At 39.6% G+C, this 23272-nt stretch overlaps 1 protein-coding gene across 1 annotated transcript; it reads left to right on the plus strand.

Moving 5' to 3' along the window:
* The first annotated feature begins 295 nt into the window (after positions 1 to 295).
* On the plus strand, positions 296 to 22822 carry lpar2b (lysophosphatidic acid receptor 2b). Its single transcript, XM_059333254.1, has 6 exons — positions 296 to 356; positions 545 to 667; positions 10619 to 11051; positions 12755 to 13249; positions 16059 to 16318; positions 20094 to 22822. Exons 3-6 carry the CDS (start codon positions 10796 to 10798, stop codon positions 20190 to 20192), a joined length of 1110 nt encoding a protein of 369 aa, XP_059189237.1. The 5' UTR covers positions 296 to 356; positions 545 to 667; positions 10619 to 10795; the 3' UTR covers positions 20193 to 22822.
* Positions 22823 to 23272: the final 450 nt, after the last annotated feature.

The raw sequence follows: 23272 nt of genomic DNA on the forward strand, positions 1-23272 counted from the left end.
TATTTTACAAAAAAAATATTCCCTTTTAAAGCAATATACAGGGAGACACAGTCCTAACCTCCAGCTAACCTTGGGCATCAATTATTCACCTCCCACAACTATGAAAATCATATAAACCCGCCTGAACAACATCATCCCTGCCCACACTGTCAATCACTCCCTGCCCCACTCTCATTGGCTGCCCACAGAGGGGGGCGGGACCACAGCGCTCAGGTTGGCAGGAGCAGCAAACCATCCCGCTCCTTTGTGAGAGAGAGAGAGAACCGGCAGCAGCAGCAGCAGCAGCAGCAGCGGAGGAGGATCGTGCCGCACCCTTTCTGCTCCCCCCGGGACTCAACGCGTATCACTCCGCACAGGTAACAACCGCTCAAACTACCGGAAGCAAAAGAGAAGCCCAAACACAGGTGACGGACACTGTCCACCAAGTTTGTCGGAATAAAAGAAAAAAGAGAGACTGGAATGGAGCCTCGGTAGAAACCGATAGAATAACGATTGTTTTCTTTCTGTCATTGTCGGAGTTTTTTTTGTTCACCTTTGTGCTCAGAGAGCGTTGAACGTGCACAAGAGGTGGTGACTTCAGGTACGAAGTCTTCAGGCACATTGTTTCAACTCAACGAGGACTCGCGCCTGGATTTACTTGACAAACAAGTTCACAGACAAAACATAGGTGAGTTAAGACTTTTCTCCCTCTTTCTCTCTATGCATTTTTTATTTTTTATTTTAAATTAATCTTAAATGTAGTTTGAAGTGCTGCAGAAGACAAGGAGTTGAAGTGCGTTCGTGCGCTTTGTTCGGGTCTCCCATCAGCATGCTGAGGCATCTGCACTGTCTCAAAGCGGCGTGGAAGCAGTCTGGAGTTCATTATGAACATCCTCAGTAATGCCCTTTCTCAGAAATGATCCCATCTCGACAACGCAACCTTGCGACATTTGACTTATCTTCTAGAAAAACAGATTTTATCTTCTTTCGCGCAAGATATTTCAGTTGTGGTGTCTCATTTGGGTGTAACCACGGCACATATCCTGGCAGTAAATGCCACTCAGGACGCATAAATGATTCACCTATGGGTCTTAGTTGCAGGCAGGATAGACAAATAACGATATGCCTTTTTATGATTCACACTTTACGGCGCAGGTGTTACCAGTTGTTTTTTTGTTACCTGCTCAATCTAATGCAATCCAGTGCAGGGCAGACTAGCCCTGCAATAAAGTCTGCCATGCTGAAGGTCAAACTGTTCAGGTATTGTTGACACTGTCACAAAGTGTAACTTTCCAATCCTGGGGGTCAGAAATGTACAAAACATGCAACTAATGATTATTCTCATTATTGACTAAGCTGTGGCTTATTTCTTTTCCATTTATTACTAGTTCAGTTTATGAGAAAATGGTGAAAACAGCTCATCACATTTTCCTGGAGCCCAAATTAATGTCTTTAAATTTAGTGGTTTTTGCCACACCGCCAGTCTAAAATACTAGAAATTCAGTTTATAGTGCTATAAAACAGAATAGTTCTCAAAGGGACAGTCAAATACACACATTTTATTTTACCTGTTTACCAATCCAGATTGTTTTGATGTGAGTATTGGCTGCAGAGATGTCTGCCTTCTCTTGAGTGTAATGGGATGAGATAACACTTCGCTCTTGGTGTTAAAAGATAAATAAAACCAAAACAAATTGACAATAATCAACGAAAATGTCTCTCTCCGGAGGTTATGACCCAGTCAGTCAAGATGCCCCACAGACCTGGTTGTGAGCAGTTTCATATAGTAACTATTTTCTTTATAGTATAGTTCAATACAACATCATGTTGTCCCCAAATACACATATGCTCATTCTAGATATTGATAAGCTGGGCAAATGCATTATAGAGAAAATCAAGTAAACACCTTTCCAGTTTAAGGCTTGGTTGTTTTACTAACTCTAACACACACTGTGCCACTGGTGTACGTGTGAGAAACCAATCTGCATCATCAACAGAAATACTTTCCTTTTCCATTAACGGCTAATTAAAAGTGTACTTAGTCTGCAGAACAAATAAAGGCTCCACACTGTTTAAACATAATGTCAGATGATCTCTGGGTTGATTCTGATATGTTAACGGAATCCTCTTCCGGCGCCATGTCTGGCTTTCTTTTCTCTCCTTCACATTGGTTGCCCTTTGTTTTTTAGTGATGCCTGAAGGTGAATTCATTGAAAAGAAAGTTTCCTGTTAAACTGCTCTTGACTTTCACTCAGGAGGCTATTAGCTGGTATTTATTCAGGAAACAATCATTTCTGAGGCACATTGGGAGAGAGCAAATATGAGAGGATAAAACAGTCCCGCTGGGCTTTATGTGTGACGCACAGGTCTCCCTTTTTAAAAAGGCTTCCTGTGTTATTGCCACAATTATTCTTTATGTTGAAGAGATTATGTTCATTCATGCTTCAGGAATAATCCTATTGTATTGGGTGCCTGTGCTAGTGAAAAAGGCAAATCATGTGTAGCGACCTTCATATCAAAGCAAGTGGCCTGGTTGGCTGCATGTCTTTATCAAGATAACAGATTCAGGCAACAACAGCAGGCCAGGCTGCTAGGAAGAAGGATGGTTTAAAGCGATCTTATCTATACTCTCATGTAAAATGTCTTTTTGTGATTTTTATTTTAAGCAGAAATGGCTAAATTAGAAATAACAAAGTGCATTCCCCCGGAATAACCCTGTGTTTCTAACCAGATCCACAGCTAATGTAACCTTACTTTTCCAAAAAGGACTAAAAACTTGATTCAGACTCTTAAGCAAAGACTTGAAACTTGGCTTAGACTATAGCCTAGCTTTGAGTCTTGAGGCTTGACTCAGATCATTGACCTAAGACTTGAAATTTGACTTTGGACCTGCATGAAATTACTTCTAAAGGTCTTTGGCTGGCACACACTAATAATAAAACACAAAGTAACTTAAACTTTGAGTTTATTGACCAAGTACTTTTATTATTTTACTTGAGTGGGATTATCAGATGGTAATACTCTTTCTTGATTTTTCTTTTATGAGTAAAGATTTTCCGTACTCTCCCCACCACGGACCTTATCTCTACCATAACACAGGCGACAGGTAAACCCACTGAAGGAAATTAACTCATTCTGACAATTTTTTTATCTTCCCTGTAATACAACCTAAACCGGGGATTTCCTAAAGGCCAAGTGACTAAGATATTGCCGTAAGAAATTTAAATTCATAGCCATAAAATTATTTTTTTATAGATGATATTTAGCTGTTTTTTATTCATGACAGTGTCTCCAAAGTATTTGATATAAGGTTATTAATTTAAAATGTTCCCTCAGTACAGTAGTTCAGATGCACTGCAACTATAGGTATATTTTTTATTCTTTTCCAACATGTGTGTAAGTTTGCTCTGGAGCCTTTGGTGCAAAAAAAAGAGAGACCTCTTTGTTAGATCGACCACGTTGGTGTCCTTGTGCGGTAAAAGAGGAAGTGTCTTTGCATGTGTCTCTATGATTAAATAGCTTAAGTTAATCATTATGCAGATGACATAGAGTCAGTCCCACTAGTTGCATGTCGATGCTTCACAGCTGGATGGAGCCGCTTTGGAAGATAAAAGTTAATTAAATCCAATACGCCCAGAGAGAGCACGGCTGGGGAGATGAACAGAATTTCTCTTTCTACCTGGAATAAGAGGTCACAAAGAGCAGACTATACCACCTCTGCAGCAGTGTTGGTTTTAGTCACAGATGTGTGTGTAAATCTTTCCTGTTGCTGGCTGACGTTGATGTGCTGAGGCTCAACTTTCAGAGAGCGAGAGCGAGGAAGAGGGAGGGGAGGAGGGAGAAGAAGAGACTCGGGTGTGGCTGCTCTGGTAATGACCGGTTTGCAGTCAAACTGGTGTTTACTGATTCAGCCCAGTCCGTTCACACACAAACAGACATATGATGCATGAAAACACACAGTCATGCAAATGCAGTCGTCTTAGAGCCACACAAGTGAACTCCAGAGTCAGCAAAGAAAATATGACGGGAGGGGAGAAACGGCTTAAACGCAATGAAGGTCATGATTACAGATGCACCATGAAGTTTTACTGAGTTGCACTGGAAATGCTTTAATTAAACATTAATCTGACAGATCGCATAGATCTCTTTAAAAATGTGATGTTCATGTTTTTAGTATCAATTCAAAATAAGTTCTGGATCATGCTTAAACAATTAACATGCTGTTCATGGATTACGTTTCGAAAGAAAGAAGTAGTTCAGCAGTTGGGGAAATAAGCTGATTCTTTTTCTGGCAGATGTAGATGAGAAAGTTGACACCACTCTCATGTCTATGAGTCAAATTTAGGGTGGCAGCTAGAATCTCCTTTGTTCAGTTTGCTGAAAAACTGAAGTGTAACGTTGTTATGTGTGGACTTGGACTATTTCTTGGCCACAACCGTTAACTTCTTGGAGCCTCCAATTGTTGTCTGACAACACCTCAGAGCCAAAGTCGTTTTTATGCCTCTGCAGGTGACAGCTAAGGCCAGAGGCATTGTGCTTTTGAGTTGTTTGTCCGTCCATCTCTACGTCCCATTGTCATGAATGTGATATCTCAAGAACGCCTCGAGGGAATTCTTCCAATTTGGCACAAACTTCAACTTTACTCAACATGAACTGATTAGATTTTGGACATCAACCGTCAAGGTCACTGTAACCTACCAAGCTACTTTTTTAGCCAGTACTCAAGAATTCATACACTAATTGTGACTACATTTCATGCAAATGTGTAATAGGATATGTATAAGTGATGGTGTTTTATATTCAAAGGGTCAACTTCAATGTGATATTAAAAAACATTTTTCTGGTCGTTAATCAACACCATAACTCATGACCAGAAGGGGAGATTGTGACCACATTTCACACTTGCTCAGATGCTGAATTGGTGACACTAATCTTGGGTGTCAACCTAGAAATTGTGATGATTGTGTAGATCTGAGCTGCTTGGTTAAAGATGATTTAGAATTTGTAGGTTGTTTGCAGCAACATCCACATTTGAAGCTTGGACTGTTTGTGAAGCTTCAAGGTAGTAATTCTGGCTACACTTTGTTTTCAAACTGGTTAAACTTATATAAAATGTTAATTAAGCCAGATTTAGCTTCATTTGGACAGAGCCAGGCTGTCTTCTCCCCCTGCTTTCGGTCTTCATGCTAAGCTAAGCTTGCTGGCTTCTGTTCGGAGCCTCATTTTTTTTACTGTAAAGAAATGAGAGGGATATCAGTCTAGTTGTCTAACTCTTGGCAAGAAAGCAAACTGTTTCTATTAGCATGTGTCTTGAAAACACTGGAAAACACACTTTAATTGTTTTGGTCTCCTCCAGCTCTTATGAAACAGCGTGTTCTGTTAAATGTGCCTCTGTGTTCACCAACTAGTTCTCACCTTTGTCTGCCTGCTGTTTGGAGCTAGGCTGGTAGTATACAGTTTGGTTTTGCAGCTTTTTAGCTGAAAACAGCTGTGAGAGCATGTGATGAGAGAATAGGCTGTATAATGAAAGCAGGGTTTCTGTCAGGATTTGGTCGTGGTGGTTCCACATCCTGTGTTTGCAGCTGCACGTGTTTGAGACCTGTAGCCACGTAATCTCTCTGGTTTCATGCACGTTTGAATAAAATCCCAGTTGTTGAAGACATGTTCTTATGTCACCTAAAGGTACACAGTATATTCAGAGTTTGAAGTTGGTTTTGTCCTCCTGTGCATCTGTCATCCTTTTTTAGCTACTGCATCAAACTGGTAAAGAAAGACTTCAGGTCTTTTATACGCTCTGAAGTAGAGCAGTTAGATGTTTATCGCACTTTGTTTTGTGACCTTTGATACAGAAGTTACATTTAAATCACTTGACTGCTTTGTGGTTGCTTTGATTGTCTGTTTGAGTATCTTGCTTCAGTGCACTTTGCAAAGGCTTCAGCCTCCAGGTTGCACTGTGTAATGCAACAATTTTTCAGTCAATATCTGAAAATATGTGGGTGGTCTGATTATTGATGAACTAACAAATTCTTCAAGGCACCTAGCAAAAACAAGCCAACGTTATCAAATGTTAAATGTAAAAAAGAAATTTAGTGGGATGAAATTCTATCTAAAATTGGTATAAAAGTTTTTATTTAATTCAGACCTTTCTGGCCTCATGTTGCCTCAAAGACCAACCACTGATTTCCCATTGCACTTTTATAACAACATTTTTGGACAATTTAAAAAACAAGGGATCAAAATCTATTTGATCTCATACATTTGTCTTTCTTGTCAAATCCTGGTGCACACATTACCCAAAATGCAACTTGACCATTAAAAAGGGTGTACTTGTATTATTTTGAGCTCATATTATGATTCTATCAGTGGCAACAAATTGCCTCATAATACAATTTATCCCTATTATTTGTGGGACCAAATGTCGTCCAACTAAATGTGGATATTGTGACAGGCTGAGCTGCATACAGCTTTTTTCAACCTATAAAGAACTGTAAACGGACTGTGATGTGCAAAATTGGTGGAGACCCCTTTAAGTAAAAAAAAAAAAAAAAAAAAAACAGTCCCAATTTTTAAATGTAGAAATTTAAAAATTAAAAAAAAAAAAAGAAACACTGGAGTCAGATCAGCACTGATCTGTAGATATTCTCAGTTGAGGTCAGGGTTGGTGTAGAAACTTCCAAACCAATTTGATATTAAAGGGACAGTTCACCCCAGAATCAAAAACACATACATTTCCTCTTATCTGTCGTCCTATTTATGAGTCTGGTTTGTTTTGGTGTGAACCGTTACTCCATTTGTAACCCACAATATGTTTGCACATGGTGATATATCTTATTACTAATGCAACCGGTAGATTCAGCGCTGTGACACCTTCAGTACAGGTTTTTACTTTGCCAGAACATGTCACAAGGACAAATGTCAGCTCAGCAAAATCATTCCGCTCCTCCATGACACCAAACTGGCAAAACTGGTTATCAACCAAACTCTTGTGGAGTTATTAGAATCAACATGAGCAGAGAGAAGGTCAGACATCCCGAATCAACCTGTAACATACAAAACAATGGGTGTGTTTATGTTTTGTCAGGAATTATACACTTCCTGTATGGATTTCCCCTGAGATTCTCCAACATGTTTTTAAGATATGTGGTGAATAAAAAGTGCAACCCTGAGGCATAATTTTAATGCAAAGCAGCATAAATGCTTGAGTTTCTATCTCCTTAAGCTGGTGCTTAAACACATGATGGACAGAGGATACAAAGAAAGGGAACTGTAAAGCAATGAGAAGCCTCCATAGGTGTGTCCTGATGTGGTGGAGGAAATGGGTCGACTTTGTGCACACGGCCCGGGGTCAAAGATTGACTGTAGTACAAGTGTTTGATTGATGTCTTGTGTCTCAGACGGGGACATCGACGTGCAGGGGAAATGGAAGAAAAGCCTCTCACTTCCTCTCCGCTCATTGCACGAACAAGAACTTGTTGGCATTGTTGAGACACACATTTGCATGCACACACACCACAAACACTTATTTTGTTGCATTCCCTCCAGTGTTTTACATCGTTCAAACCCTTTTAATCAAACCCTTTTCATGCAGTTGTGTCTCATCCATCATTTCCTACTTGAGCCTCTTAAGTTCTCACTCTTTCCACATTTTTCTGTTTTTGATTTGGCATCTCTCTCCACACACCCTTAGTAGGAGAGTGGGTCACTGAGGCTCCCTCCCTGCATGTGTGTGTGTGTGTGTGTGTGTTGTGCATGTTTGGATTGAGATTGAGTTACATAGCTGGATTGTGTAATTGTGAGGTGTGTCTCTGCTGTAGGGAGCTGCTCTGCTGTTTCCATTGTTGAGAGAGACTCGAGCTCTGAGCCGGCGGTACAGTTCTTGTCGTCGTGTTGCGCTGGTTTTCACAGGAAAAAGGAGAATGTCAGAGAGTTGTTGACTCAAAACGCACCATGCAGCCTGTACCAGTTTACTGTAAATAGAGGATTAAAGCATGTTGTTATTGACCACATTATGACTGCGTGTCTTGGATTGAAGTTCTACCCTGAGCTCTGGTTGGTTTTAATTACAGCATCACACTCACAAAGCCTTCCATGTTCCTGTCGTGACTTGTAGAGATACTTGTTCACTGAGCTCAGTTGTAATATGATAATAACTAGTGAATGCTGTTGCTGCTTATCAAGATTTTCTGGTTTATGGCGTTTAAAAATTTTGAACTTGTCAGGTTTATGAGTTAGATGCACTTAGGGGTGGGCGATATGGCCCTAAAAGAATATCACGATATTGGGCATATTTTAATGAAATTTTGTAAAGGAGAATAAAGGTTCTTGTATGTTTTATTTAAGGCATCTTATTTTGACAGTTTTCTTGTAAATTCTGTGGTGAATTCTCTTAACACACTGTGCTCTTATTTTGAAAGCTGCATGTGTTTAGCGACAGGGAGTAAGTAGCTTTTTGTGATTAAAACAACTTTAATTGTTAGCTAATGTTAGCTCGTGGCTAACAAACGGCATAATGCCCGTACTAGTTCATAGTATTTAATTCAGCTAGTGCGCTCACACAGACGCACACGGAGAGATGATGAGGATTTGGGACTGATACAGACAGGTCGGCACGTTTCTCTATCATGCTTCAATTGTTTTCAAGCTTATTGGGGAGGGCAGCTCGGTGTATTCAGTTGTGTAAGTGTGTGAATGCACGCGCATGTCTGGGACGAGAGGACGGAGAGGTGAGGGTCGGGGTTTGACTGACTGGTGACAGACACTCAACCTTACGCCACTACATCAAGAAGTAGGAACGTTGCCAATATAATGATATGCATTTTTTTAACCATAAAAAAATATACCGATATTATCGTGACGATACGATATGGCACACCCCTAGCTGCACTTTTTGTTGTTTGCATCAAACGTCATGTGCTGTTTTTATATTTAATAAAACATCTTTGGCTGGCTACGTTTACTCATTTGCTTACACACACCGGCAACTTTATGAAGTATACTGCTCATTAATGTAGATATTTAATTAGCCAATCACATGGCAGCAACTCAATGCATTTAGATATGTAGACATGGTGATGACAAGCTGTTGGAGTTCAAACTGTGCATCAGAATGAGGAAAAAAAATGATTTAAGTGACTTTGAATGGGCTGGTCTCTGTATGTCACAAACTGCTGAATTTACTGGGACACAACCATCTCTAGGGTTTACAGAGAACGATCCGAAAAAGAGAAAGTATCCAGTGAGCGGCAGTTCTCTAAGCTTTGTAAATGCCTTGTTGATGCCAGAGGTCAGAGGCCAGACTGGTTCAAGATGATAAAAAGCCAAGAATAACTCAAATAATCACTCGTTACCACCAAGGTATGCAGAAGACCATCTTTGAACACACCACACCAACCACCTTCATAGGTGAAGTGTGTACCTAATAAAGTGGCATGTGAGTGTATGAAAGACTTGTCCTCATGTGCGTTAAGGCCATTGAGGTACATACTTTAGTGGGGTTACCAAAGTGATCTCAACTCAGGAATCGCTGTTGTGGCATTTTATGAAGACCCGAGGACTGACAACAGGAGAGCAGTCTTTGGGGTTTATTATTACTTTATAAGAGGACACATCAGGTGGTGCAAGACATGTCAGTTTTATACTATTTGAGGAAATGTTCCATTACAAAAACGTAGTATCACTGCGGTTTGTGATTGCACATATTTGTTGGTGCTTTAAAAAAAAAGTCATTTTTCTTTGTAGATCTAGCCATTTTCCATGGTATTCTTGATAACAACCAAAATCATTATCAAGAAAACCACTTAAAATGTATATGTAATGTAAAAAAATATCAGCTTAAATTAAACTCTTATGAGCTACTTTTTTTGTTATCATTATATTTGTCCAAACAAATGTACATTTTAATGCCAAGTACAACTAAATGTTTTTTTGAAGAAAACAAGGGTGGTCTAATAATTTTTTCCATGACTCTTATGTATACAATAACATGGAAAGTAGATAATAAATAAACACCCAAAAAGCTTAAAGACAAACTTTCTAAAGAAGTCCACTTTGACCAACTACAACCATTAGATCTGGGGAAAGTCATTTTAATTAGTTTTGATGGCCTCAAAATGTTTTTTTGCTCACTTGGCTTAACCTAGTTGATGCCCAAAACTGCTTGGGTGCTGCACCAAAGCTTTATAATGGCTGGGTAAACCCTGGAACACACACACACACACACACACACAGAAGCAGACAGACGGGTTTTAAACAGGCAGCTGAAAACGTCTGGTCCATGTACATTTTATGGTTTTAAACTTGGCCCAATTTAATTTGTAATAGAATATCCCTGCTGTTGACGCTGTAAAGCCCTATGAGACGTATCTATGATTTGAGGCTATGTGAATAAAATGTACTAGTTTTAATTTCAAATCAAAAGTGACAGCACCGCCCCTTTAAATAATACTGTAATGATGAGTTCAGCCATATAGTTAATGCATGATAGTTTCCCGATCAAACTTGAATTGACTGTTGTGAACTCGACTGTGGGCTGATCGGCCGCTTATTTTTCTGGTTAGATATTGTTGAATTTTGCGGATATTGTCAGTTAAAATATGGATTTAAAGGTTTACATTTTAATGAAAGATTCATTATTCCACAGATTGAAGACCAGTGGAGTCCCTCCAGTCCTCACCGGTCCAGCTGATGGCATGCCGATCGCCAACCCACCAGAGAGGGCGAGTCTGAATGACACCCTAGACCTTCCCCTCTGCTTCCTGTGTACAGCGCCGCTCGCCTCTCCGTCCTTTCCAGCTGTTCACCCCCCAGATATCTGAACATGGATACTCAGAGTGACGACACTGTAGGATGCTACTACAACAAGAGCGTCAAGTTTTTCTACGAGAAGAGCGGCAAGAACATCAGCGACCACTGGCGCAACCGGGACTATGTGATCGTCACTCTGGGCATGACGGTCTGCTTCATCGTCATCTTTTCCAATCTTTTGGTCATAGGCGCCATCTTAAAAAACAGACGCTTTCACTTCCCCATCTATTACCTGCTGGGTAACCTGGCTCTGGCTGACCTCTTCTCAGGTACTACTGTGTTTCATGTGTTCTGGTTGTAACAAAGAGTCGGACAAATTATTTGAATGTGACTATTTAAATTTAAACTGCATTGTCACATCTCAAAATTATACACATTTGAGGATATCTGAATGTCTAAAAGCATTGAATTAATTTTAAAAAAAAAGGCCATAGAAGGTACCAGAAATCATAAATATTCCATCTTGCCTGCAACTTCTAAAACGTTCAGATTGCACACAAGTACTTACATATATTTTTTTTTATTAAATAATACTAGGCCACATTGCCCTTACTTTTTTATCACACTTTTTCAGGTATGGTGAAAATATTAGTTATGATCGATAACCAGATTTTTACTTGTGTTGGTTTTGTACTTGAGCACACTGTGTTCAAGTAGGTTTACTGCAGAATGTCACCTTTTTAATAGACAAAAAAATGTAAAAAAAAATAAAAATGAAACATATAAAGATTATCTCACCAATTACTCTCTGACTCTCAGCACTGTGCATCCCCATACTTTTTTAAAAAAAGTTTTACGACCTGTCAGGCAACTCGGCTGCCTTCTTCACACAGTTTAATATAAGATGTGGTTCGTACTACAAGACTGGTACACGCTACATTTAAACTGGCTGTTTTTAACCACACCACAAATGTTGCTCTCTTCTCTGCTACAAACTAGCTTCCAATCGCATCATGATATTGTTTAATGTTATAAAGAAAGTTAATTTTTTTAAGCATTTGGACAGGGTTGTTTTTTGCCATTTCTTGTTAGCTGAGTTCTGTCTCAACTTACATATTTGTTGCAACACACACACAGGCTGCGTCATGAAAAGTGGCATCTGGGCAACAAATGTGATAACATCGGGCATGAAACTTTTATCTCTGAAGGAGTAAAATGCACCTTTTTAATGCTGAAGGTTTTGTTTCTTTTCAGACAAGTTGGCCCATTGTTTTATATTATAATAACACTTATTCCAACTTTGTCACCTGTTTCTGCAGTCATAGCTGTTAGGGCTTGCAAATATAAACTGGATAGGTGATTAAAAATGTCAAACCATTTTTTTCCATGTCAATCCATGTCAAACCAACAATCCTAAAATGCAACCCACTCCTTGAACACAACTAGGGTTGCAAAATTCTGGAAATTTTTCAGTTGGAAACTTTCCATGGGAATTAACAGGAATTGATAAGAATAAATATGAATAAACCAGGAATTAACTAAATTGAAGGTTGGCCCTTAACAGGGAACTTAAATATAGTTGGGGAAAATATATTTCATGAGCATAATCTTGACTAAAACAACCAGATTTCATGGAAGTACACATGAATATCTGCTATTCCTCAATCACATTTCAATTCATTTACATGTTGAATGGGACTTTTTTTTATACTACTTAATTTTTAAATGGGTGGGGTCTGGGGATGAGAAATATTTAACTCAACATTCATGTTTTTGTTGTTCAATGAAAGTATTGATTGTTCAATAAAATAAATCTTAAAAAGTAAAGATAAAGTTTTCTGTTGAAATGTCATGTTTTTTTGATTTTCAATATTTCCCAAATTCCCCAGCTTAACTTCCCATGGAAAGTTTCTGCTTATTGGAAATGTTCCACCCCTTTGCAACCCTAAACACAACACAGTAATATTATGAATTATCCTGCAGCTCTTGTTTTTATTTCTCAGTTATTTAACCTTCCTCTCTCCTCCTCCAGGTGTCTCCTACCTCCACTTGATGTTCCATACTGGTCCCTGGACCATTAAGCTGACCAAGTACCGGTGGTTCCTGCGACAGGGTCTGATCGACACCAGCCTCACGGCTTCGGTCCTCAACCTGCTGGCCGTGGCCGTGGAGCGCCACCAGACCATCTTCAACATGCAGCTGCACAGTAAGATGAGCACCCGGCGTGTCTTCGTCATCATCGTGTTCATCTGGCTGGTGGCCATCATCATGGGCCTGGTCCCCACCATGGGCTGGCACTGCCTGTGCGACCTGGAAAACTGCTCCACCATGGCGCCGATGTACAGCCGCAGCTACCTGGTGTTCTGGGGCCTGCTCAACCTGCTCACCTTCTCCATCATGGTGGCCGTCTACACCAGGATCTTCATCTACGTGAGGCACAAGAGCAAGCAGATGTCGCAGCACACCACGCAGATGAGACACAGAGAGACGGTGTTGAATCTGATGAAGACCGTCTCCATGATCCTGGGTGAGAAAGCACACAAATCTCACGACTTAAATCATTTCTTCTGATTGACAAAACACATCTACAACACGTACAAACACCTGAGTGTGTCTTTAATGAGGATTTATTCATAACATAGGAAGTCAAGACTGTGTTCCTTCACTTAATAGTTTTGAACTCAATAACTAGAGGTGTGAATCCCAAGTGGCTCTACGGTCAGTATTATTGCAATTTTAAGCATTTTGCGTTATGGTGAGTATTGCGATATAATATATTGCGATTTAACTGTTTAACTGCATTCAATACAATCAAGAATTGTTTTGTCAAATAAGAGAAAATTCTCAGTCTATTCATCTCACTTCAGTCTTTTTATTTCTCCACAATGAGAGTCAAACCCACAGACTGACCAACGAAGTATTCAGTCAAACTGAACTGAACTGATATCAAACATGTAGGACGACAACAACTGCAGCATTTTATCAAACTATCTCAACTTTAAGCTTCACGGCTCTGAATTTTTTTGGAATGAAACATAAAAAAGCCGACTATCCTTATGCACATGATGCCTATAGATTCCTAAGATCTCCTACTTTCCTATGATACCAGTATCTCCAGTATATTCCTAAAGAAGTGAATCCAGAAATGAAACAAAAACGGTGAAAATACTGACAGCCCCATCGGCTGTCGGAATGCTAAAAATTGATACTTGGCGCCCATGAATCGATACAAGGTGCCACGCAAAATATTGCGATACTATGCTGTATCAATTTTTTTCCCCACCTCTATCAGTAGCCATGAGTATCTATTGTAAGGAGTGAGAAAATGATTCAAGTGTTGGAGAAATTGCATCTTGAGGAATAAGTGCTACAGAAAAAAAGCATGTTTTTCACATCAGTACACACAACACAAGCACAATAGATATCCTTAGCAAAAAAAAAAAACAGGTGTAATGACAGAAAATTACATACTCGACAGGCTCAGATGCAGCCATCTAATTTTAAAATGACACAACACAAATACAGTTTATCATGCAGATGGCAGAAAAAAGGAAAGGAAGCCAAAAATGTTCCCAATATCCATGTGTGTTTCTATATTACCTCTGTGAAGCCATAGTTAGACTAAATAAATTAAAAAAAACTGTTAATTGTTTCTAATGAAAAAACATTTTTCTGTTTGAGGTTATCTGGTGAATATTCAGCATCTCAGTCACGCTTTTTCCCAATTTAACTTTTTTATTTTTTAAGCCAACCAATGTAAGCACCTGTCAGTCAGACTTTATGAGGACCTTGTTTACTGTAAACAGTGGTGGTTTTTGTCTCCTCATAGTGGGAAACACAAACAACCTTTGGGTGTTAAATAATCATTGATCAGCTGATTTGTAAGTAATCAGGGTTAAAATGTTTAGCCCTCTATAACTAGTGAATATTTGCTATTTACTATGCAATATTAAAGCTAGTTACTCAACAACCAGGGCAGGACTGGTTGGTTGGTTTGCTCAGATAGATTGACAGCGGTGTGTATAAATTCCTGACAGAGCTCTGCTCACTTCAAACCTGCAAAGAAAAAGCACAAACAAAACCAAAATCTCTCCTGTGAAATGATCCGTGTCCATGTTACTGCGGCTGATGGTAAATCATGTTGGAGAAGCTGATTGGAGATTGGTTTGTGGGGCCTTCTATTTGTACAAACCCACACACACCACATGTATATATTATTTTTTATCATTTATAACAGATACAAAAGAGAGTTTTCAGGAAAAAGCTTGCCTGAATCTTCAGAGAATTAACTGACAAAGACTTTCAGGCTCTGAATGTGAACACTGCATCCATGTAGGATCCTCCCTGAGCGTGTCTGTACTTGTTAAGGAAGACTAAACCCCCCCCCCCCCCCCCCCCCCCCACACACACACACACACACACACACACACACACACACACACACACTCCTCTCTTTCTCCTGCTGATGCCCTCTTGTTTTCTGCTGAACTGGCCGTGCGCCCTCTCTCCTCTGCTCTCTTTCCCAGCCTCCCTCGCTCCTGCTCTCCCATTTTGAACTTTCGATTAAATTCCTCAAAGTTTTAAAAACGCTACTCTTCTCTGTGCCGTCGCTCAGCAGCCGGCAATCGGCACTTCTGGCATGTGATGAGGGTGAGGAAAACCCTGAGCGTGCCCTGACAGGGAGCTGCATAGTTGGTTTACTGACTGTTTATGACAGTGCTGAGAGCGTGTGGGGTGTGTTATCTTTTTTACTCAGGACCAACTTGAGTCTTTGACCTTGGGAGTGAGGTATTTTGGCTGTCTTCAAATTTCAATTTGGAGAGTTAAGACTTGGTTTTAGATGTAGTTTGGAGGTTAACCATGTAGTTGTGACAATTAAGGTCGTGGCGAGGGGCTGAGGAATGCATTACACATCGTGTGTGTGTGAGAGTGTGTGTTACCACATCGTCTCCACATTTCCGTCCGTTGCTCATACTTGTGCATATGTTAGTGCTGAACGTGCTGCAAATGAATTCCTTAGCTGCCTAATCGAGTATTATGATAATGAAATTTGATCATACAGACTAAACCCTGTGTGTGTCTGTGTGTGTCTGTGTGTGTCTGTGTGTGTCTGTGTGTGTGTTGTCTGCAGAGGAATTTACAGTACATTCCCTCTGTCCCTCAGCTTGCCCCCCATTTCTTCACATTCTTTACAACTCTGTTTGCAGTCTGTTAATTTTCTTTCCTTCTATTTTATCTGCTCAACTATCCACACCTTTTTATTTTTATTCCCAATGTTATCACAAGCTTTACTATGACCTTATTTACCCTCCATCTCCCTCTCCCTCCCCCTACAGGCTGCTTTGTGATCTGCTGGACACCGGGCCTGGTGGTGCTGCTGCTCGACGGCCTCGGCTGCGATGAGTGCAAAGTGCTGCGATACGAGAAGTATTGCCTGGTGCTGGCCGAGTGCAACTCCTTTGTCAACCCCATCATCTACTGCTTTAGGGACAAGGACATGAGGAGGACCTTCAAGGAGATCCTGTGCTGCCTGTGCCGGCGGGGCGACAACCGCAAGAGCATCTCCGGGGTTCACTTTAACACCATGGAGCACGAGGTACTGTCTGAGAGCAACGGAGCCGATGACAGCAGTCACAAACAAAACAGCCACTCGCACTAAGAACTGTTGAAACCACACTAACTGTATGTGTTTACCACATAGAGTACGACACGACAACCACCACTAAAACACTTTAATAACTGTGACAAACTGACCGCGTCGCTATTCACACCTTATGAATAATAATAATTATTATTATTATCAGTTTTCACTCACTGAAATAAAAGAAAATCTGATTTAACAACATCCAGGTGCAAATTACATTTGAAAAAAGACAGAACTAAGCCACTCTGTACCTTTCTTAAAGGCTCTTATTTTTACTTAATCGATATAAGAACAGTGTAGCAACTGAAATTGTAAAAAAAAAACAATGGGATCAACCTACCGAGAATTATTATTCTTAACATCCCCCAACTTTACAGAGCTTTATATTCAGTTTCTGCTCTTTAGGTGTCTGACTGCAACTTTACTGTTTTGTTGCTCTCAATGCTTTCAAAGTGTTGTTTTTGGGCCAAAGCAGGCGGCTGTTGTCAATGAAAAAGCACTAAAGATCCACTGCACAGTATAAAACAGCAGACAGTTGCAGTTAACGACTAGCTAGTGAACACAGTTGTGTGAATATTTGAGTGCACTATGTGGCCAGACACACGACCCTAAATGAAATAATCTGTTGCTCCGCAGTCCAAAATCAGTTTAAACTGCACAATGCTGTCCTGAAAATCAATAAACAGCAGAAATAATGAGCCGTGCTTATCAAAAATGTATTGCACCTGATAGTTATTATTGTATTCTACTGCAAGGAGATCCGCTGCCTTGACAAAGCAATCATCATTAGATTAAAACGTGGTGGTTTGTAGACTAAAGTCGTACTCGGCAGAACTGTAAAGTCATTACACTTAAGCTTTTTGTCTGTCCTGCTTTAATTCACTGTTTTAACCAAATATAAACAAACATGCTTGTGCTCTTTAGGTGCTCTGTGTGATTGCAAAGACGTTTGCAATGATTAACTCTAACTGTCCTGCAGTGTTGCTTTGTTGAATTGTGTCAGAGAGCATGCAAGTGTTGCTTAACGTTGTGGTATACATGAAACAATATTATTTCTAAAACTGACATGCTGTGCTGTAACACAATGAGTCTGTGGTTAACCTATGATAGAGCAAAGCAAAACCGGCAGCCGATCACCGCTCAGCCGGAAGCCTCGCTTCAGTGTGTTAACTTCGTTCAGTTCCTGTCCCATAACTTCAAATCATCATAATAATGTCATGGTAACCGCATCAGCTTAACAATAGATGGACTACACTGTTTTCGAACTGACACATTTTCTCCTCCAACAATGTTTTAAAACTTGAATCAAGTAGCTGCTTCTGGTAAAACAGGCGTCCTTGCTGGAAGTCTTTCATGGAAACTTACCATTACTCATTAACATCTTACATAGGAACTGAAAGAGTAAAAATGAGCATTCTGATTCATTTGGGTGTCCAAGTTTTACATTTACTGGACTGTGAGTATAATTACAGATATAAGTGTTTTTTTCCGCTACATTCATAGTAGTCGTATCATATTTGTGTCTCAAATTCTGAGCAATAGATCAGACAATTCATGCACTTTTGCACCCATCTAAGTGAGATTTTGTACTGAAATTATATTTGCAAGTGATTTATTTTGAGAAAAATCACTTTAATGCACAATAATTCCTTTGGTTTGCTGTCAACAACACCACATAGGTGCACAGTGATTTTCCCTCTCTTTAAGCACTCTCAACTCTTGCTCACAGTGTCTTTTGCCCCATGGTATTTCATGGGGCAGAAAAGTCCCTAGATTGATGCCTAATTACTTTAAAATTAAAAGTACAAATCTTTGTTCTGGGTGTGCATGCCCCCGGACCCTAACATGCCATCACCAGACTAATTTTCAGATCTGTATAAATGTGGAACCTTTCAGTTAATTTTTGATTTCCAAGGGGCATAATCAATGAGCCCAGAACACAATGCCTCTGAATAGATCTACAACAAAGAGAAAAACTGCTAAAAAATACATTTAAGTATGTCTCTGAACACATTTGAAGCCAAAAATAGGCTCTGCATCTACAGAATATTGATTCTTATTTGATCAGTGCTGCCTTGTTTGAATTGTGTCCGTCTTCATATTCAACCCACCTTAATATGAGATAAACGGTTATTATCGGGGGCTGCATCAGGTGGAAATCTCTCTGAATGGGAGAGTGATCAGGTGCATCTGCTACAGCAAAACATGAGCTCTGCAGATTTGACTGGTTTCTAGGGTACCTGGATTACCATAGCGATGAAAAGTCTAGGCTTTTATTTCATATTGCAATTCATATAGCATAAAATAAATATTGCTATAAAGTTTTGTTCTAATATAGAGCAGCCCAAGCCTCTTGCTCTTAACTCTCCAGTTTGCCTGCAGAGTGACATCGTGTGCCACAATTTCAGCAAATCAGAGAACTGGAGTAGGCCATTTCACTATTTGTCTTTGATAATAATTTTTCCACAAAATCTAACTTGTGTGTGTGCAAATTATTTTAAAATGTGTCCTGTCATGCAGACCAATGTAATTCCATACATATGTGTGTTCATCCAGCCAGGACGTCAAAGTTTCCATGAGGCAAACTTAGCGAAACATCAAAGACTGACCTCGATCAAAAACGAGGCCTTAATGGTCACTCTGCCTCTTACTATAAACAGATTGCTCTCTCTGGAATTACCCTTTTGTCTTATGCAATAGTTACTTAGTTTATGGGATGCACAACGTTTCCATGTTCTCTGTACTGTTTCTGTTAATGTGCGTGTCGGATCGTGTGCGCGTGTTGCTCAGTCTTAAACCAGTCCAGATGTGTGCTGGTGGTTACACTGGGTCGTGATCCTTGCCACATTTCCTCTGACTTGTTACTCTGGTATGTGTGTATGTTGGAGGCATGCGCTCTGTCACTCACACACACACACACACACACACACACACACACACACACACACACACGCATGCAGCCTGTTATTGCTGTTAGCAGGAAGTGCAGGTGTGTGGTCTCGTGTTCCTGTGTGTGTGCACATGCATATCTGAGTGTACACTGATTCAATGAAACATTGTTTTACATATTTTTTTTGTGACGTTAAGATTCGAGCTGAGGCCTGAGGGGTGGGAGGCAGAAGGGAGATGTTTTGGGCGAATCTGAAATGTGTTATTAGTAAAATATGCATTGACTCACACAATTAAAAGAAAGTTGGACACTCATGGATAATAGCAAATAATCAACTACTAGTACTCTTAAAGGGATAACCGTATATATATATAAAACTATATTCTTTGTCTTCAGATTTCAGGTAAATCAACGTGTTGATACATATTTTCATACTATAGACACTTCAGAAATCATATTGCTTTGGGTTTATTTTTGTACAAACATTGTTAAAACTAATATGAATAAATGCATCAATCTGCCTACATCTGATTTGTTTGGTCCCATCTGTCTGCCTGCTTTGTCTGTTTTTACCGTGATTGCTTCTTTGTCTTATTAACGTTTGAAATCATCTAAAACTGCTGGAAACACAGTAACACACATGCATGTTTTTAACATCTTACTCTCTCAGGTCATTCTGCTCTTTTTGCTAGTTTGGACACGACTAACCCTTTTTGTTTTCTTTCTTTTCACCTAATCCCATTCCTTATTTTTCCTTTTTCCCCCCTCTCCTGATTCTTTTACCTCATTTCAACTCTTGCCTCATATCCTTATCTGTCTCTCCACCTCTGTCTGTAGAACTGTAAGTCTCGTATCAGCGAGCAGACAGAAAAGAGCAATGGGGCGCTTCTCATCCGCGACGGCTCAGAAGACATCCCTGCCTCTTCAGAAACCTGAAATTAACTCAAACAACGGGAGGAACTTTCAACAAACTCGAGACATGGCAGCCACACACTTGACGCTGAAATCTACAGATCTGTGCAGGGACACGTAAACAAGCCCTGAGACCTGTTTTTCTTCAGCCAGCAGACATGTGTCAAGGTCAAAAACTGTTTAAAGAAAAACTGGATTTATATCTCTGCTGCCAGCACACAGAAGAATTCACTTGATGCCAACAAGACTGTGAACGTCTCCTAATTTAAACGGAAGCAAGCGGCTCGTTTGTGCTCCGTCATCGACCTTCAGCGGACAAAAAGGACATAAACTCTCCATTTCAGAGCCATTTAAACAACATAGAGGGACATTGGAGAGCTCATTTCCTGTTGAGACACGAATGAGAAGCCCCAGTTCAGAAGAAGCAGCACTGACGGCCACTGAATAACTGGAAGAAATGACTCAAAGTGTGCGGGGAAGTCGCAAAGCACAAATATGCCCCCTTTTCAATGCCAAGTAATAGATTCTGCCACAAATTATTTTCATCACGATGGATTCAAGTGTATGTAAGTTTATTAGCTGCACTGATCCAGCACCAATAAATCCATCATGACGGCTGTGAAGTTCAGGTCGTGTTGCAGCTGTTTAATAGAGACGTAGATCATCAGGAGGCTGCAGTAGTGATGCTGTTGAATTGTGCTGAACTTTATAGAGAGGTGTGTCCCCTGTTAACCTGCCCTCATTGATATAAATGGTATGAGTTATATATAAACACCTGTTGGTGCAATAAAGTTCAGCAGCAGCACAAACTACATGTGAATGCATTTGAATTGAAAACAGTTTAGACAAAAACTGAACATCTGAACCTTCCCTAATGATGATTTGGTGCTGGACTGCTTTAGTTTGAGCTAGGTGTACCTAATAAACTGGCAGCTGTGTATATGGAAGCACTGAAAAACACATTTCGCTGCCAAGGCCAATGAAGGTCATGCAGGAAACCACTTAATAATATTGGCTCATGGTTCATAGATCATTTCCTGATGTTTTATTGATTGGTCACAGGCTGTTGTAGAAAGAAACATTTGGGTTGCCAGGTTATGGAAGATGTTTAATTTACTGTTTTTTAACCTCTTTAAAGCAATACTTCAACCCCAAAATGATCATGTGTTTGTCAATGTATCACCCTGTGAATTGAATTCATGAAGAACACTTTGTTTCTCCTGCATGCACCAGGAAAAGTCTTGATGATATCCTACTTGTCTGGACATGCAGACGTAGCACACCTGTGCAATCTCAAGACTGTTTATGCAGAAGTCTTTAAAATAGTAAGGTTTTAGTAAAAATGCAATGTTGGGAAGCACTGATGTGTCACTGGAAGAATGAGACTTGGATTATACTGCATGAGGTGTGTGAGAGTTTAACAGCCTGTTTACTCCAGTTCTTTATGAATTTTCTTGCCGTGGAGGCATTTGATGAAAACAATTTATTTACAGAATTGAAGGTAACACAGGGTGAGTTATTGATATACAAATGATTGTAGGGGTGAAGTATTCTATCTATATCTATCTATTTGACAGTTTCGCCACTTGCAAAGCAGCAGAGCATCCATCAGTGTCTTAAGAATTTAATATTTAATCTAATTAAAGATCCTTCCACCTGTTTAAGCTTCACTCCGTCACTGTCTTTGCCTCCTGGCTGTTCATGTAACTTATTTGTTTTGATTATTGGATTTAAAATTTGTAAACAAGTTATTAAAACACAGACCTGATGCACTTTTGCACTGAAGTGACCTATCAGGGATTTACCACATGATGACTTACTATTAACCTCTTAACCAAGCGGCAGCCAAATACACTGAGGGCAAACAGCAACCTGGCAACTCATTTGTTATTCAAATTAATGGCCAATTGTTCTAAAAGGCTTTATTAATGCGTTATTTACATTAATAAAGCCTTAGTCTGAATTTAATTAAGTTTAAGAGTGTAGAAAGTGGTACAGTGACACTTCTCTCAATTTGTTTTTAACCAGAATCATAAACCGAATTTTAACAAATTTGTAAATTTTACTTTATTCATAGTTTTTACCCCACATATTTTAAGTGTATGAAACACTTCAGATAATTTTAACAAAGTGGAAGATACACATGTCGTTAATTTTTCTCTTAAATATCAACATGAACACACCGACTTGTAATTTAATGGATACAATCCTGTTTGTTCCTGAATGCAATACAAGTTAAAACTTTTTTTTTTTGGTGCAGTACCATACGTTATAAGCTGTTTCTTCTTCAAGATTTGATTTATTTTTTATTTTTTGTTGTCACTGTTTGCCACCAACACTGTTGTGTTTGCGTCGTGTAAAATGTCTCTGTGCTGGAATGACACACAATATTCTTTTTTTGTAAATTTGTTGTGATATAAAATTTTTATTTATGGTCACATCCTAATTGTAGATATTATGTACAGAACTCAGTGCACTTAAACAGATTTGCCAGCAGAGGCAACTTTAAAAAAACAAAAAGGGAAATCAAGCTCGTCATTATTGGTTATTGGATGATCTCCAGAAATGTTTTTGAATTCTAGATGAATTTTTATCAAACAAGACTGAGCAAAGAGGACAAGTATGGGTGATGTGAAGCTTTATGGTGAAATATGTTATAATAAAACTGTTAGATGTTTATAGGAATGAGCCTTTATGACAGTAACGCAGTGTTTGAGATAATCTGCCCTCAGTAACTGACAGAGACGCCATTAAAACCTTTGGATACACACATCTCTGACTCCTGGTGCCTTTTTACTGACAGCTTTTCTTTTATCTCTCTGCCAGATTCAAGTTTCTTCTTTTATTGGTTGTTTTTTCTTTACTTTGGATCTCTCCAGCTCCATTTTTCAGTCCATTTGTCTCATTCTCTCTCTTCACAGAGGGAGAGAAAGCTTCTTTAACCGCCCTCCTATGTTCCCCAGCCCTCCTCCGTCCCTCTCGGTCGACTCCCTCCTCATGTTGCCAAGAGACAGTCTTTTCAGCGATATCGGCTCTTTCTTGTCTGTTGAAAGTGAGAATCTCTTCTGGGAACGCTTCTCCCTCTTCAGGTTATCCAGGTTCAG

The sequence above is a fragment of the Centropristis striata genome, chromosome 1 (genome assembly GCF_030273125.1).
Source record: "Centropristis striata isolate RG_2023a ecotype Rhode Island chromosome 1, C.striata_1.0, whole genome shotgun sequence".
NCBI classification, from domain to species: Eukaryota; Metazoa; Chordata; class Actinopteri; order Perciformes; family Serranidae; genus Centropristis; species Centropristis striata.